The sequence below is a fragment of the Nilaparvata lugens genome, chromosome 1 (assembly GCF_014356525.2).
Source record: "Nilaparvata lugens isolate BPH chromosome 1, ASM1435652v1, whole genome shotgun sequence".
Taxonomy (NCBI): domain Eukaryota; kingdom Metazoa; phylum Arthropoda; class Insecta; order Hemiptera; family Delphacidae; genus Nilaparvata; species Nilaparvata lugens.
The window spans coordinates 25,748,884-25,764,881 of NC_052504.1; the positions used below are offsets into that span (position 1 = coordinate 25,748,884).

The following is a 15,998-nucleotide window of genomic DNA, read 5'->3' on the forward strand; positions in this document are numbered from 1 at the left end:
CTCTCCTGAGCTCTGTGAAAGCTTATCTTTTCTAAACTTCTCTAAACTAAATTTCTCTCTCAGGCTGGTAGCGGTTCTGGAAAACCTCCGCCGCGAGGAATTTTGCAAGAGCAAAACTCAGAAAATGATTCTCGGAAAATATATGGTATAAAATTTTGGTTTATTTTGGAAACATAAATTTGAGAATCGAGAAAATAGTATGTGTTCAATTTTTCTTTCCTTTTTTATACGTATGCCAGAATCTCCATTTTTCTGGAAGTAACAGTTTGTAAAACTGGTTGAAAGATTTTGAAATAAGCATTGGTAGTTTGTGCCAATAATATTGAAGATTTTTCACCGTATTGTTAGTGAGTCTCTTAAAAGAACTTGCTGTAGTCTTGTTGTTGATACTTCCTGACAATTAGCGACCCCGCCATTAATTCTAGCAAAAAATTTGCCTTTTATAACATCATAATTTCTTCTTTATTCAACAAAATTTCTTCTTTATCCAATAACTCCCATGGAAAGGCATAAGATACCTTCATCGACAACTTTAAAGAGCTATAAAATATTAGAGAATTGAAAATCAGTGTCTTGTCATCGTTTAAAACTTCCAGCCAAAAGCAAATGTTGTTCGCCAAATTATATATAAGCTATAACGTATTTGAAAAACAGTGATTGACCTGAAAAGCATTTATATTGAATAAAAATCTTCTTTTAAACAATTTCTCCATATTTTTATGACACATCGTGTATAGGATAATTTTTTATTGCTAATGTGAAACTTTTTGTGGAGTCATTTGTATAATATATTATCAAACCTGCAATGTTAATTAACTTTTTTTTCTTGAATGCGTTTCTGTCAGAAACATGAGTTTATTATTGAAATATTATTTATATTTATCATTATTCGAGACTTTCATATACTTATTAGGCTACATATTCAATTGAATTCTTAAAATTCCACGTTAATTATACGGTTTCGTAATAATAGTTAACAGGGAGTTCTTACGATGAGAAGTAATATCTAAGCAGCTTACCGGTATTCTATTAAGTAACCACACATTTAACTAACATTCCACGCGGAATTCTAAGACATCGATTTGTATAAAACTCTCAGTAAGCTAACTAGGCTACAACAGCAACGAATAAATACATCTACATTATCAATACCATGAGGGTGGAAGTTTCCGAAGAAGACTAATACTGTTCGATAGCTACACTAATTCATAGGAAAACACGTAACAAGTTACATTGACTAGATTTCAATACTAGACATTTTCTAAGCGTAGAAAAATGATAACAGCAAATCTCATAACAATAATATTTGGTTCAACTAATCATGTATTAACATAGAGGTGAATGGACGTTAATAATGAAAATCGTTTGTAGGATTCACTCAAACAGTAGTTTCCTTCAAAACTTTTACAGGAGTGTCTGAATCTTGTAACTGAATGTAACGATTTATGGCCGCAGGATTTGTCAGCATCCTCTCATCATTAACCATATTCGATTTTTCCCAAACATCTGCTCTCAAATTGCCTGCAAAAAATAATCAATCGACAGTCAGAACCTAGTTTTATGGTTCGAATTCGATAAAACATGGAAGCATTACAATGCAGATAGTAATTTGAGTCGAAAGATTGCTGCTTAATTATTTTATATCTGGAACTATGTATTCTATACAATACTAATGGTGGTGTGGTTATAGAATTTTTATAGGGTGCTAAGTGATTCATTAAAATGATTATCAAATTTCATTTTTATTATTCAATTATTCATATTAAATAAGAAGACTAAGAAATTGTCAAAAACCACAGATTTTATTGATAGTTAGAAAGACCGGTTTTGGTTGTTACACCATTGTCAATCTCTGTTTTATCAGTTTATCAGAGATTGACAATGGTGTAACAACCGAAACCGGTCTTTCTAACTATCAATAAAATCTGTGGTTTTTGACAATTTATTAGTCTTCTTATTTATAATAGTAACATGAATTATGTAACTTACTATTCAATTTAATTACTGGACTCATAATATTTTTAACAATCTACAATTTTACCTACCGGTACTACAATATTGAGAGTAGGCTAATCAGTCACCATTAAAACCCATCTTTGTCAAAATCCAAATTGCATAACTGAATCAAATGTCATTGATGCCAATGATTAATCAAGATATATTGATTAAATATCCTTAGCCTATATTGATTAATTTTCATCAAGCAATTTCTCAAAATTGATTATTTATGAAATTTTGATAAATTGATAGAATCCTAAATTAAAATACCTTCATTTATTTATAGGGTCTATATAAAGATTTAACTAATTTAAAATATATGAAAACAAGCAGTTGGCACTAGGATTGGAAACTGCAATTTCGTTGCCCAAGTTACAGTAATATTGCAGACACTGTTCAATATGCTTTATACATTCGAAATGAAAAAACTACTACTTGAAATAATAGATTGGGAAAAAAGGGTGGATGAAATGAGAAACAAAAATTGTAGGTAAGTAAAGAAAAATATATTTAAAACAGTGGAGCAAAATAGAAAATATTTTTCGGAATAATGATAGAACAAAATGAATTGGTTGAAAATTGAATAATCAATTCTTATATAGGCGCATTTTAAAAAATTTAGTGAATAAGAAAAGATAATAATATCATGTAAAACCAAATATAATTATATACATTGAATTGCATACAATACTAATGACAATAACACTAATGGTAGTAGTTGATGAGGTAACACGTTATTATTATTTCTAGCATATTAATGGAGTTAAATGAAAATTCAAAGTCAAGTATTCGATACAAAACAAAACAATAGTGCAAACAGAACAATCACCTGGGTAAAATAGATAAGTAAGAGAATTTTATGTGATTTGTAATTACTTATTCTCATGGAAAAACTGCTAAATAATACATTTTTACACTTCAGACAGTGTAGATTAAACTTAATAAATAATATAGAATAGAATAAATTTTGAGTTTTATTCCTTATGAAGTCTAATTTTGAAATGATCAATCCGTTCAGGTATTGAGCCCCAACGAAAAGAGGAAATGAATAAGAAACCATCAGAATTGGGGTGGATCAATAATAATAATTAATGAAAAATATATTTTACCAAGAAAGTCTCATCAATTCGATGACAGGGATGACGTTATGTAAACAATGATTTGTTATGGACGGTAAGTAGAATTATAGAGAAACAATAGCTTAAGCCGTAAGTAATAATAACCAACAGTAGCAACTTACGCTATTGTTTCTCTATGGTAGAATCAAAGCTTCAAAATTCAGTTTTACAACTCTTATCAGTGTCGGTAAAACAAGCATAGGAAAGATTGCATAGCTATTTATAATTTGTATTTGAGTTTTTTTCTTAATCTTAAATACTGAATCTTATTGACTTTTCTGTTTCTATTCAATAATTTTATTTTGGTTATTAGTCATGCAAACTGGGTCAGACAGAATGTTATCTATAAATGTACCGGTAATTGGATGAACAATATCAGAATTAATAATGTGGAAGAGTTGAATTTTCATTATTTCTTTAAAGAAATGAATGTGTGCAATCTGGACAAGTTACTTTGAATGTTTTATATTTTATTCAAATTTAACAATATCGGATCTTTGGTCAAATTGGTTAAAATTAACTTAGAACTGCCGGGGAAACAGTAATAAGAGCAAATTTAATACGACAAATAATTTTATAAGTTGAACTTGAATTTTAAAAAACACTTTTGAAGTGAAAATGCACTTACTTTTGTAGTGACGATCGTTTCGACCTGTTGTTGGTCAGCATAGACAGTCTGATGATGACCAACAACAGGTCGAAACGATCGTCACTACAAAAGTAAGTGCATTTTCACTTCCAAAGTGTTTTTTAAAATTCAAGTTTAATTACAGTGAAGAAGTATGGATATACAACAGAGTTTATAAGTTAGTTATGTGCAGATTAATAAAAATAAAAATAGATAAATTTCAAAAAATCAGAATAACCATCAACTTTGCCGCAGAAACAGCAGAAATACACTCTACAGATGAATAAACTAGCAAACACGAAATAATATGACTAGTTAAACAGTTACGCCAGAAATAAACTGATATGATACACAAAATAAAATTTGAATAGATCGGTAATGCATGTAGATAGGTTACTAGATAAGAAATCTGAGAATAAAAATGATTAGAAAAAAATTGTGCTTAATAAAGTATAATTGAGAAGCAAGTTTAAATTTCTATATTACACAACAAATGACAGAAAAACATACCTCTTAAAGTGATTTAATATAAAAGTATTAAATAAAAAAAATATATAGACGGTTGTTTTTTCAGAGTGATAATTTTGAAAATTGTTATGTATCTGAATTAAATGAATTTAATACCAGGCTTTCAATTCGAGAAAGTTCTTTGAAAAATCTATATGAGACCTAATATTTTAATACCAATACTCAAGTTTATTTTACAAAAAGAATCAGAAATGCTGAAAAGCATGTTCAAACCATCTTATATTTTATGAACTTTGAAGAAAATTAATTTGTACAAACCAGCTCATCAATACGATTTTGTCCAATAAACAAAATGGTCAGGATACTTCATTTTGAAATCCAATTTTTGCATCTTTGTTTTGTAGAAAGAATAGTGAAACTAAAACGGTTTGGCATTTTGTTTGAAATTCGTGATGTTATAAGCCACTAAACTAGGTGATAAACATAGTTGAAAAAAAACTTAAATTAATAGATGAATTTTCTTATTTTTGGAGGTATTAGTTGCCAACTTGAAACTATTCAATTGATTTAATAATGAGAAAATGAAAGGTGGCGATAGAGGAGAATACGTCGTGTTAAAATGCAAACTTCAGAGTATTCTTTATTATAATCAGTCTTCCTACGGTGTGCGATCAATGTAAAATGAATTATCATTTGAGCATTCATGGTAACTCAAAAATTATTGGTTATAGAATAGCTAAAAATAAATGAGTGCTATTAATAAAAATAAATAAAACCAACAAACACAAGGTTCTACGACATAGCCACTACATTTCATTGGAAAAAATATACACAAAGAAAATACTCTGTATAGACTGTCAAAATAACTGGTACATAGAGCTGTCAGGGATCCAATTGAAGACACATAAGGTTTCATGGAACTGAGATATACTGAATAATTCAAGAATCAAAAGAACTTGTTTCAATCACTGAGGAGAAATTATTGGAAGACGTGATAAAGTATCAAAGTTATTTTCAACTCGCTAGATTAGTGAAAGTTCTTGTCGAAATTTGTAATTTGAAGGATACGATAGAGTCAATTGAATTTAACCAGTTATTTTCACTTGTTAACATTAAAGTGCATTAGCATAACCAAACATGTTCTACGAACAAAATAGCATAACATTACAGAGCTGAAATGTGTTCAACATATGGAGCAACAATTTTCATCCTTTTCGTCGGCTAATTTTTGTGTATTGCTACATCGTTTCTTGTACTTACGGGACAAGCGTTTACTACCACTCAATTTGCAACGAAAAGGAAAACATTTGTGTGAGTTCAAAGAATGCAACGATTCAGAGTTTATTTTCTGTATAGCGGGCTCCGAGCTGGGCTCGTCTACACCTGTTCGGGTGGCTGCTGAGCACTCATCTTCTGGTTCCTTGTTTTTCAAGTGAATGTCATAGTTTTCGGCAGAAATGATAGATGGCTTTCTGGTATCTTGACCTTCATCGCCGACTTCCTCGAACCAATCCTCATCTGAGGAGCTGTGATGACTCTGCAGCCTGAGCAGTGATGATTGCAGATTGGGATCAGAGATCAGTTTCACTTTGGAATTGCTCCTCCAACAGTTTCTGCTGGATACAGAGGCCGACCTCGTTCGCCAGCCACCGTAGTCACTCATGCAGCGACAACTGCCCGCTTTCATGGCACCAGACCTTGGCACTTCAACTATCGATGCAGATTGCACTCTTTTCACAATATATCTCTCGAGAAACTTGGCCTCTTGGGCTGTAACTCTGTAAATTTTACAATCTGGCGCATCTTCTTTTAAACTATTAAGTCTAGGCTTTTCTTTGATGTCTGTTACCACATCGGACCTAGCATTACCTTCTGAGTAAAGTCTACTATTCCTCACTGAACTATCATCACAGCCTTTTGCATTAAAACCTACAATACTCTCGACAGACGTGTTCAAATCAAATAACACTGTTTGGTTGTTTGGAGTTTTGTCTAATTTAGTATCAGAATCATTATTACTGTTAGCGTCCATATTATTTACAATAGACGTATCCTGAATAACTGGCGAAGCTTCGCACTTAGCACTATCTGAATCGTTACAATCTTTGGGATGAGTAGCAGTATTTGTAAGCAGGCAAGGGGAGTGGTCAACACACTGGCTAACAACCATGCCAGCAGGCAAGTAAGTCGATTCACAGCAAACAACTCTACCTGCTCCTGACGTTAGTTGCATCTTCAAGTAGACTGGCTGCAACAAAATTCACAATCATCACTAATCGGACATAGTTATGCAAGTTCAGTAGAAAAGAGTTTGTATCATTCAAAGTCAGTAAATTTTTATAATGTAAGGTTCCAACTTAATTTATACATGATATACAGTGGAATTTAATGCATAGACAGTTTCTATGTCTATGCTTGTGTGTGCGTGTTTTTCCAACTCTTACTCACGAACAAAAGTTTATTGTTTCTTGTAAAAAAGAATAGTTCTCATGATGTTTTATTATTATTTGATTATGCCCGCCATCTAGCTAAAGTTACAATAGTCGTCATCAGTATCATACAACTTATTAACTATATCACTATATGTTTACTGATTATATTTCTGAAGATGTCAATCTTGAAAAAATAAAAGATTCTTCATTAAGAATTGTAGAACCACAAGGAAAAGTAAGGTATCATAAGTCTACTGGTAAAATCTAGTAATATGCGGTAGTAACGAATTTTAATACGAGTATATAACTGCATATCATGTCGATTCATAGTTTGAAAGAATGTGATTCAAACGAAAACAACGAATACCAATTAAATTAATAGTTCCGAAAAATCACAACATTTATAGCGTTCTTGACTAACGTACAATAATGTTAATTTAAACAGAAATTCGTCTTCACAAAACTAAACGGCACGTAAAATGATAGATTTGAAAATTTCAGAAATTGTTCGTGCTGTTCTTTCAATTTATGTAATTTGAAACACAATGGCGGCCTCAAAACTTTTCTGTTACAGGTGATAATTCTTGAATTGAATTCTCTCTTTCATGTTAAAAAAAAAACAAAAAGAAAACAGGAAATGGATATTTAAACTTGAAAGTGAATTAAAAAATCTGGAATACAAGAGTGGAAGTGATAATGGAAGATATTGTCATCTTGACTATTTTACTAAAATAATGAATTTATAATATGTATATGATACGTGTGTAATATATATTGATCACTTCAATACATATATCTACTGGAGCTAATTGAACATTTATGTCATAAAACTCCAATTTTATGAAAAATATATTGAAGGTAAAATTAGTACAATATACAATATTCTGCTGAATGGGAAATTCTGACAAAACCTTTAATTATTGAATAGAATATAATGCTGAAAAAAAAACATTTTTTCAGCTTCAATTCTATCACTAATACTAGCACTGGCAAGGATTCTATGCACATGAACTAATGAACTACACTATGCTGGTGAGGTTGGGTAGAGATTAGGTCAAGCAGTTGATAGCTCTGATAACTGGACATGGCCACTTCAGGAAACATCTCCACACAATTGGACTCAGAAATAAAAATCAGATGTGTAGGCTTTGTAATCAGTCTGAAAAGTCTGCCAAGCATTCATACTGGATTGCGAGAGACTAGGGGCAAGGAGAAAAGCTCTGTTTGGCTGCAAGCAACCAGGTGATGAATGGGATGTTTGCCCAACTAACGTACTTGGGACATATAATAAGCTTCGGTTGACGTGTGAGGTTCTTTGAACCTTTGGATCCTTGAATCCGTCCCTTCAAAACATAACTACACTTTACTGACTTAAGATATCATTCATTGAACAAATGCAAGAACAAAACCATCAATACAATGAAAAATTATGAAGATGTTAATTGAATATTGAATGATTGTGAGTGTATCGAGAGCCTTGTATATGGTGTAGGGAAGTTGAATCAGAGCTCAATGTATCACAAATGAAAAATCATTCAACTAAATATAAGAATAATCAAGAAAAATATGAACTTATGATTATAAAAATATATATGCAGTTGTGTAAGATTCAAGTGAAAAATTTATAATATGAGCACTTTAGTAACTGGTAAAAATATGATATGAAATGTTGATAGTATCAATACCTCGTATCTAAAAAATACTAAATGTAAGCGTTATGATTTGGGGTCACAAATTCTTCCTGGATGATTTCAACGTCTCTGCTTGACTTTTCATTAATAGAATTGTCTGGTTTTTCAATGTAATTACTGAAAAGTTCAAAATCAAACTATTTGTACTGTTTTTATAGAATTTATCATATGAAAATTATTATCACTTCAAATTCTCATCAATTTTATTTTCAATATATTTATAAATTTGGAAAAGTATAGTACATTTTAAAGCAGCAGAACCGACATGCTAACATTCTTCATTTGGGCTGTCTAGTTGAAATTTAGAAAAGAATAATTTTTGAGCTGCAAATCTGACTTCCGAGTTGACATTGACATTCTATAGTGATAAGTATCAGTTTACATATTGATGGATATGATCGGAGCCTGAACTTTTATGGTATCATATTTTTTCTATGCTATTTTAAAATGGAAAATATGTAACTTCTGAGGTTACTATTAATTTCTTAATGATAAGTTTGGATTTTTTGTGTAAGAGGAAGATTTTTTACAGTTTTGAAGCTGAAAAATCGATAGAGCTGGCTTATTGAAGTTACCACCGAGTAGGTTTTCAAGCTAACCGGAATTTATTACTTATTTTAAATTTCCAAGATGAGAGTAAGTATATTTCCACTCTTGAGGAATCGATATGGAGAAAGTTTGATGTTGAAAACCATAAATGAATGTCACAATACCGATTCTGATTCAGATAACAGGATTGAATGAAAACATGAAATATTCTGAAATAGCTCATAATTGAAAACTGTTCAAGTGAAACGGTATTTGACGATCTTGTAAACGCTGCAAATGAAATACCTATATGCGGAACTAATGAACTATACAGTATATAGGAGGAAAATCTTTGGAAGCTCTACTCTTTGAGAAGTGTGATACTAAAAAAGGCATCAACAATGAAAATGCATGGTAATGTGAGTAGTCATGCAAAGTCACTAATAGGCTACTGAATGTGAACAGTGAATATTACGAGAGAAAAATGTGGAACAAGAGAACTCACCCGGTTTGCATAGTAAATTGCAGGAACACAGGCTGCATGCGTTAACGTGAGACATTTTACAGATAGCAGTTTCATTAGAGCTAGAAAATACTTCAGCAATCAACTAGAAAGCTCAAATGAAGAAGCTAATCTGTTTTGAACATAGTTTCTACAAAGCAAGTAGACTAGCAGAATTTTAGTTTCATTGAATACATCATGAATTATTTTCATTCAATAACATTAATTGTATTACAAATTTTGAATTTCAAAGTGGTTGAAGGTTTTAAGATCATCAACATTTGTAAGAAGGACCTTACAAGGATCATATTGTGATTATTAGTTGTTGGACTACTCGCATTGAATGCCATAAATTCACGCCTCACACTACGGTTGTCAGTCGGAGAGACTTACTATAAAAACCAATCCTGGTTTCAATTTTTTTGTCTTGAAATTAATTTATTTTTAGATGTAAAAATGTTGATATGGATCAATTTATTTCCATTTTGAATACTATCACTTCCGCTACTCAATTTTAGATGTTAAAAACAATAACTAAACTTTCGACGATATAATTCATCTTTGATGATATTATAAGAGATTCCCGTTTGCATAAGGATATTCAAGTTGAAATGGAATAATAATAGACAAAATAGAGAGCGTCATTGAATTCATGATATTTTGTAAAAAAGTTGATTTTTAGATAAGAAAAACCCTAATCCTCCTTCAATTGGGCAAATACTTCATTTCAGTAGGTAGCAAACACAATAATAATTTAAATGCTATAATTCACAAAGTTATGTTATAAAAATTGATCACTAGTAAGCTGAGCAGTAATGAACGTGAGAGAGCTCCAAATAGAAGCTAGAAGGAAGCAAAGCAGTAGTAGCACAGACAAATTTGAAGAAATGAACATAAGGATGCCGCTTGTAATTAGCAGCAAGCATAAACAGCGTTCAACTAATTTTTGTCGATATAAGTTATTTCATGTTGAATTGCAAAGAAATTAAGGCTGTGCAAAGGCTAAAAATAAACTTTCTACTCGTGAAGTTTTTCGATTCGTATATCATCAAGCTATCAAAATGAAAAAGTTTTCTCAGAAAAACATTTTTTTTCTGATCATCACTTTTTGAGATATGAGCGCCTAAAGTTTAAATTTTTGGGACAGAACATTTCAAATTCGATAATATATAAATCTACGAGATTTATAGGATGGATTCTTCATGGTATTGTTGATCTAGTAAAACAAAAATTTTCTGAAAATATCAATTTTTTAGATAGTTATTCAATTTACTAGAAATAACCAAAAATAACTTTCAGTTATGTTCAAAAATTGATATTTTCAGAAAATTTTTGTTTTACTAGATCAACAATACCATGCAGAATCCATCCTATGAATCTCATGGATTTATATCTTATCGAATTTGAAATGTTCTGTCCCAAAAATTTAAACTTCAGGTGCTCATATCTCAAAAAGTTATGACCGGAAAAAAAGTTTTCCTGAGAAAACTTTTTCATTTTGATAGCTTGATGATATACAAATCGAAAAACTTTAAAAAATATCACGAGTAGAAAGTTTATTTTTAGCCTTTGCACAGCCTTAAACATGGAAATCCAATAGATAGCCTGTCTACAACCTCAATCAGATATAAATTTCAAACCTTGCAATTGAAAAATAAAATTAGGAACAGAAGAGAATAGATTTTTTTATGCTAACCAGACTTCCTTACTACCCCAGACGTGTTTTAAATTTATTGTTATGGACGTTCAAAAACTAGTGTAGAAAATGAACATTCAGATGAATACACATCCTCTAAACTCTAAAGCATAAATGAGAATACGATTTGTCAAAAATAAAATTTATCAATTACAATAAAAATTTCAATTTTGTTAATTTTACTAAAAGCCCTTATCGTGGACTTTGAAATACGGGTGCCATAATATGAAAACGATCCGAATGGAGGTCTCATGTTATGATTAATCAATTAATCCATCTAGAAATGAAATTTTCAAAAATGAATAGTGGAGAGAGCTGTCTTGTAAAAACTTTCAAATTAATCTTTTGAAAGACAATCACTATTTTTCAGAAGATTCAAGTACCATTTTTCCTAGTTTCAACCCAAATGATTAATAGAACAATGAAAGGCTAGCATCATGTTACTTTTTGACAAATGCAAGATTTTCCGAGAAATGTAATACAGTAGAGAACCGATTATCCGAACTAATTGCTGCATGACAGCGTCCGGATTACTAATAAAACGGATAATCAATTTCAACTGAATTCTACCATAGCTTTTAAAATGATGTAGATGTAATTTAAACTTTGTATTCTGTCCTACGGTACCAGTATGTGTTGTATGTAATATGACTTGTATACACTTATCTTCCATTCACATTCTAGTTAAAATAGACACCGTGTTCTGTAATTCAATAAGATACAATAACTCGTTTAGCCACGGACCTAGCCAAGCGAACCAATTAGCCACTTGAAATACATAATAGACTAGGTTTTTAAAGGATTTCAATTGTTTGATATCATCCAGCGGACGCTCGGATAATCGGTCATCCGGATAACTGATGTCTGTGTTCTACTGTACCATAAATTCTGAGAATTCACTTCGTAAATGGTGCAGTCAACGAAAGTTTCTACTAGTGCCCAACAATGAACTCACCATACAAAGTATATTCTATAACTAGATTAGAGAGCATTATCTACAGCTAAGGGCTGTTGACACTGGGCTGCATGTGCTCAATTTAGTGTAATGACATTTTCTCGTGAAACCACACAATTATTGTTGAGTGTCACATGCTTGTGGCTTTCTACGATCCATTTCACTATAATGGCACAATATTTACTGTCCGTGTCAAACCCCTCAAGTATTTTCAGTTATTCTTAATTGAACTTCTAAGTAATAAATGTGAGACAGCATTACTCTAGGCACAAACACTTAATAGTTGAACCTACTCGAGAAGCTATGCTAACTTTCAGTAATGTTTAGAAATTCACTCACCTTATGATCGCCCATGCATTTTGAACTTCCGATCAATCCATATTCTATGCACTCTGCGTCCTCTATCTGCAAGAAAATATCAAAAGTTATAACTATAATTAAACAAAAATCCAAATTAAATGCAGTGAAGGCAATATCTCAGTAATTTAAATCTCTAAATTAAAACTTATTACGAATCACGTGCGATCTTAATAAAAAACTATATATCTTCCAAAGAATCAATTGTAACATAAAAAAATCAAATAAAAATCGAAATTGTAACATACCGGTAATCAATTGTATGATAGAAATAGGAAAATTCCAGTTACAATCCAACTTCCTATCATAAAAAATAAAATATAGCAATGATTTTTTCCCATCACAGAACTTGTGGTTGAATCAACACTACTTTCATAATATTATATTTTGCAAATTAATTGTAATTCTTCCAATTCACACGAATTGGATTGCCTGATAAATGTGTGAGAATTCATTAGAATATATTTGACAATTCCACCTATAAGCTAGTAAGGAGTTATACACAGTGGAATGGCGTCAAAAGAAGAGAAAAAGGTGGTCAGAGACTTCGACACAGTTCCAGGTTTCACATGTTCTCATAAGGTAATACATGTTTTGAAATCAGGTTGATTGGGATTTTATACAACTTTGATACGACTACAAATTCTAACTCAATAATTAGGATATGTCAGAATAGGACGAGACAATCCATGTAAACCGATATTATAGAACTATTATTTTTTAAATTCTTTATTGAATCATACAATAAGTACATCGTCAAAAATGACAGGGAGAGAAAAAAGGTAACATTGTGCTATTCCTCTCCCAAATTTAGATAAGGTTAGACATAGTCCCAAATAGATTGTCGTAGTAGTTCACTTTACAAAATTTTCAGTTCTCAATTATTTCCACAAAATAGTTTTCTAAATTTAGATGCTTCAAAACCAAACATAGAAGAAAAACTTCACATCATTATCACTAAAATAGGAAATATTCACGAATATAAAAATTACATGTTTTTAATATGAAACTTGCAACGTCTGCGGGTGGAAACAGGTAGAGCAACAATCAAAGAAAGACGTTCACTCGTTATTACGCCATCTTTGAATATTCAAAGATAAGTTACCGATTAAATTGTTGTTGCTCCACCTATATTAGTCACTTGAAGCCATCGATAAATGTAAAATAATCTATAGTCAGTTCCATTGAAAAAAGGATAGATATGAGCATTCTTTTCCTATATTTCAGTGTTTTATGTTATAACTGGAAACTGTGGTTTTTTGTTCTTATTGCGTGTGAATTGGAATAAATAAAATTTGAATTTTCTGATGATGCTCCATTGTGAAGGCGTTCTTAGTTTGATAACTAATCAAAACAAATCAAATTTATTCACTCGAAATTCATACAAAATATTCACGAAAGTATTAAGTAGTATTGCTGTATAAGTACAGTAAAGTATAACTACTGTAATGGTATTGCTGCAGCAGATCATGAACAAATTTATACCTCTGATATTTTGACTATTGTTTCGATGTATTTGGGAGAGGAGCAATGCAATTACTTACACTTGTGACTAGTTGTTTGGCAGTTTCGCTGAGTAGCACCCGGTCGCACCATGCCGGACACCTGGTCTGCATGTACTGCTTGCCATTGCTCGAGTCCTCTTCGAACGGGTAGCTTGGAGGGAATGCGATAGGAAACTCGAACAGCTGGTTCGAGAACTCCTCCATTTCACGATCATACTCTTTCAGCTGCAATCAATTAGAAATCATTTCTGGAATATTGTAGGGCTGATGTTTGCACGTCTTAAATTAAAAAAAGAGTATTAATTAGACATTTTAGAACATGTGTGGGATGTGAGCTCTTGAAACATCAAGGGCATTTGAAAAATACTGCATATCGTGAAAATTAGGGACAATATTGTTAAGACCAACCTCAGCCAAGTACGCGGTTTAGTTGCCAGTCAAGCTGCAACAAGAATAGTTTTGATTAGTTTTTGTTATCGATTGCTAGACAATCATACCGCGTTTGGAGAAGATAGTTTTCAAGGATCATTGATAAATAAGGCCCTTCGTGTTCGCTTATACTATAAATAAATAATATATAAGATAACTGACGCTTACTTGATGTAGTGGTCAGTTAATTTCCAAAAAGTATTGGTGAAATCACTTTGTTTTTTTGTGGTTGAAATAACATTGACATGATTGTCTGAACATATTGTATGTTTTATGACAATAAACGATATTTTGATTTGATTAATAGAGCTCATTATACTCATTATTATAAATTAAATTATATTTTGATCCGTGTTGGCGTTTGAAAAATACCGAATGAGAACGTAATCTAGGACAATCCATTGATAATCTCGGAATTGATGATTTATCAACTCATGATTTTCATATTGTGAAATAATTTGAAAATTAAAACTTTTTGTAATTCAAGGTTATTCAATTTTTAATGTTATTTGTGTAGATGTTCTCATTTGATCGTACAGATATCTTATTGGAAAAATATTAACTACTAGCAGGTAACCCGTGCTTCGCAAGGGTATTTCTTAAAACTTGACGTAATGAAATCTAGAAGAATTCAAAATAGGCCTATAAGAATCCTCGGTTGATTAAGAATTTATATGCTGCATTTCAAGTAAATCAGTATGCATTTCAAGTAAATCAGTATGACCACCTTTCAATTAGAAAAAGAAGTTGGATTCAAAATGGCGGAAAAAATTTGGGGGTGAAAAACCTGTTTTTATTATTCGAAAAGGATCCCCAATTATACCTATCTTCTAATTTCCCTTTTAAGAGAGATCTTCTGCTGCTTCCATACAAACTGGAAGCATGACAAATAATTGAAAACTCGACAAACTGAAAACTTGATGTAATCAAATCTTGAAGAATTTAAAATTGGTCTATAACCAACCTCGGTTAAGCAAGAATCTATATGCAAAATTTCAAGTAAATCAGTCCAGTAGTTCTGACGTGATAATGCGTCAAACATAATTTCCTTATACTTTACATCTGTATAGGCTACGTTTATAATCCAGTTCTTTCCTTTATTATAGTATAGAAGATGATACATGGATGGATGATCATTGTTATTTTACTAAAAGATAGAATAAGTTGAATAGTTTCTCTATCAGAGGGAGTTTTGACAACCCACAAAACTCATTTTTCATTTGAAGATATAACGAAAAGGTGCATATGACCTCATTTTTTTGCTCAGCTTGCCAAAATACCACTCATTCCAATATTAAAATTTTCGACTGACTGTACAGTGAGTCAGTCATTCTATCAGGGCTCGAATAATTTTGAAATTTTAATTAAATAAAAATGAAAGAATATAATTTCTTTATGTAAATAACAACACCTTCATTCAAAGACATATTAACTGCATGCGTTTTCATATTGCTGATACAGCATTGATGAAACTGTAGACGTTTATTTAGCACTTTGTCTCAAAAATTGTTCTAGCTGAAAAATTAATAATCCATGCCACGCGTAGGCCTGAACATTGCATCAGGAAAACGAAGTTTCAAAACTATGTTTTTCAGGTAGAAAGCAATATAGAAACAGATGTTCCTTTTTTAATTTCGACCATATGATTTTGTGATTTTTTAATGAAATCGAATGTACCAAAGACCTTAAAG

At 31.3% G+C, this 15,998-nt stretch overlaps 1 protein-coding gene across 1 annotated transcript in view; it reads right to left on the bottom strand.

Moving 5' to 3' along the window:
* Window positions 1-2,482: 2,482 nt before the first annotated feature.
* The window catches only part of LOC111054438 (inositol polyphosphate-5-phosphatase A), a 43,746-nt gene continuing 30,230 nt past the window's right edge, over window positions 2,483-15,998 (bottom strand). Inside the window, exons 11-13 of the mRNA XM_039445186.1 lie at window positions 13,918-14,103; window positions 12,356-12,421; window positions 2,483-6,460 (exon numbers count right to left, since the gene is read on the bottom strand). Of these exons, the coding sequence (XP_039301120.1) occupies window positions 5,396-6,460; window positions 12,356-12,421; window positions 13,918-14,103 (1,317 nt within the window). The 3' untranslated portion in view covers window positions 2,483-5,395. The remainder of the gene's footprint in view (window positions 6,461-12,355; window positions 12,422-13,917; window positions 14,104-15,998) is intronic.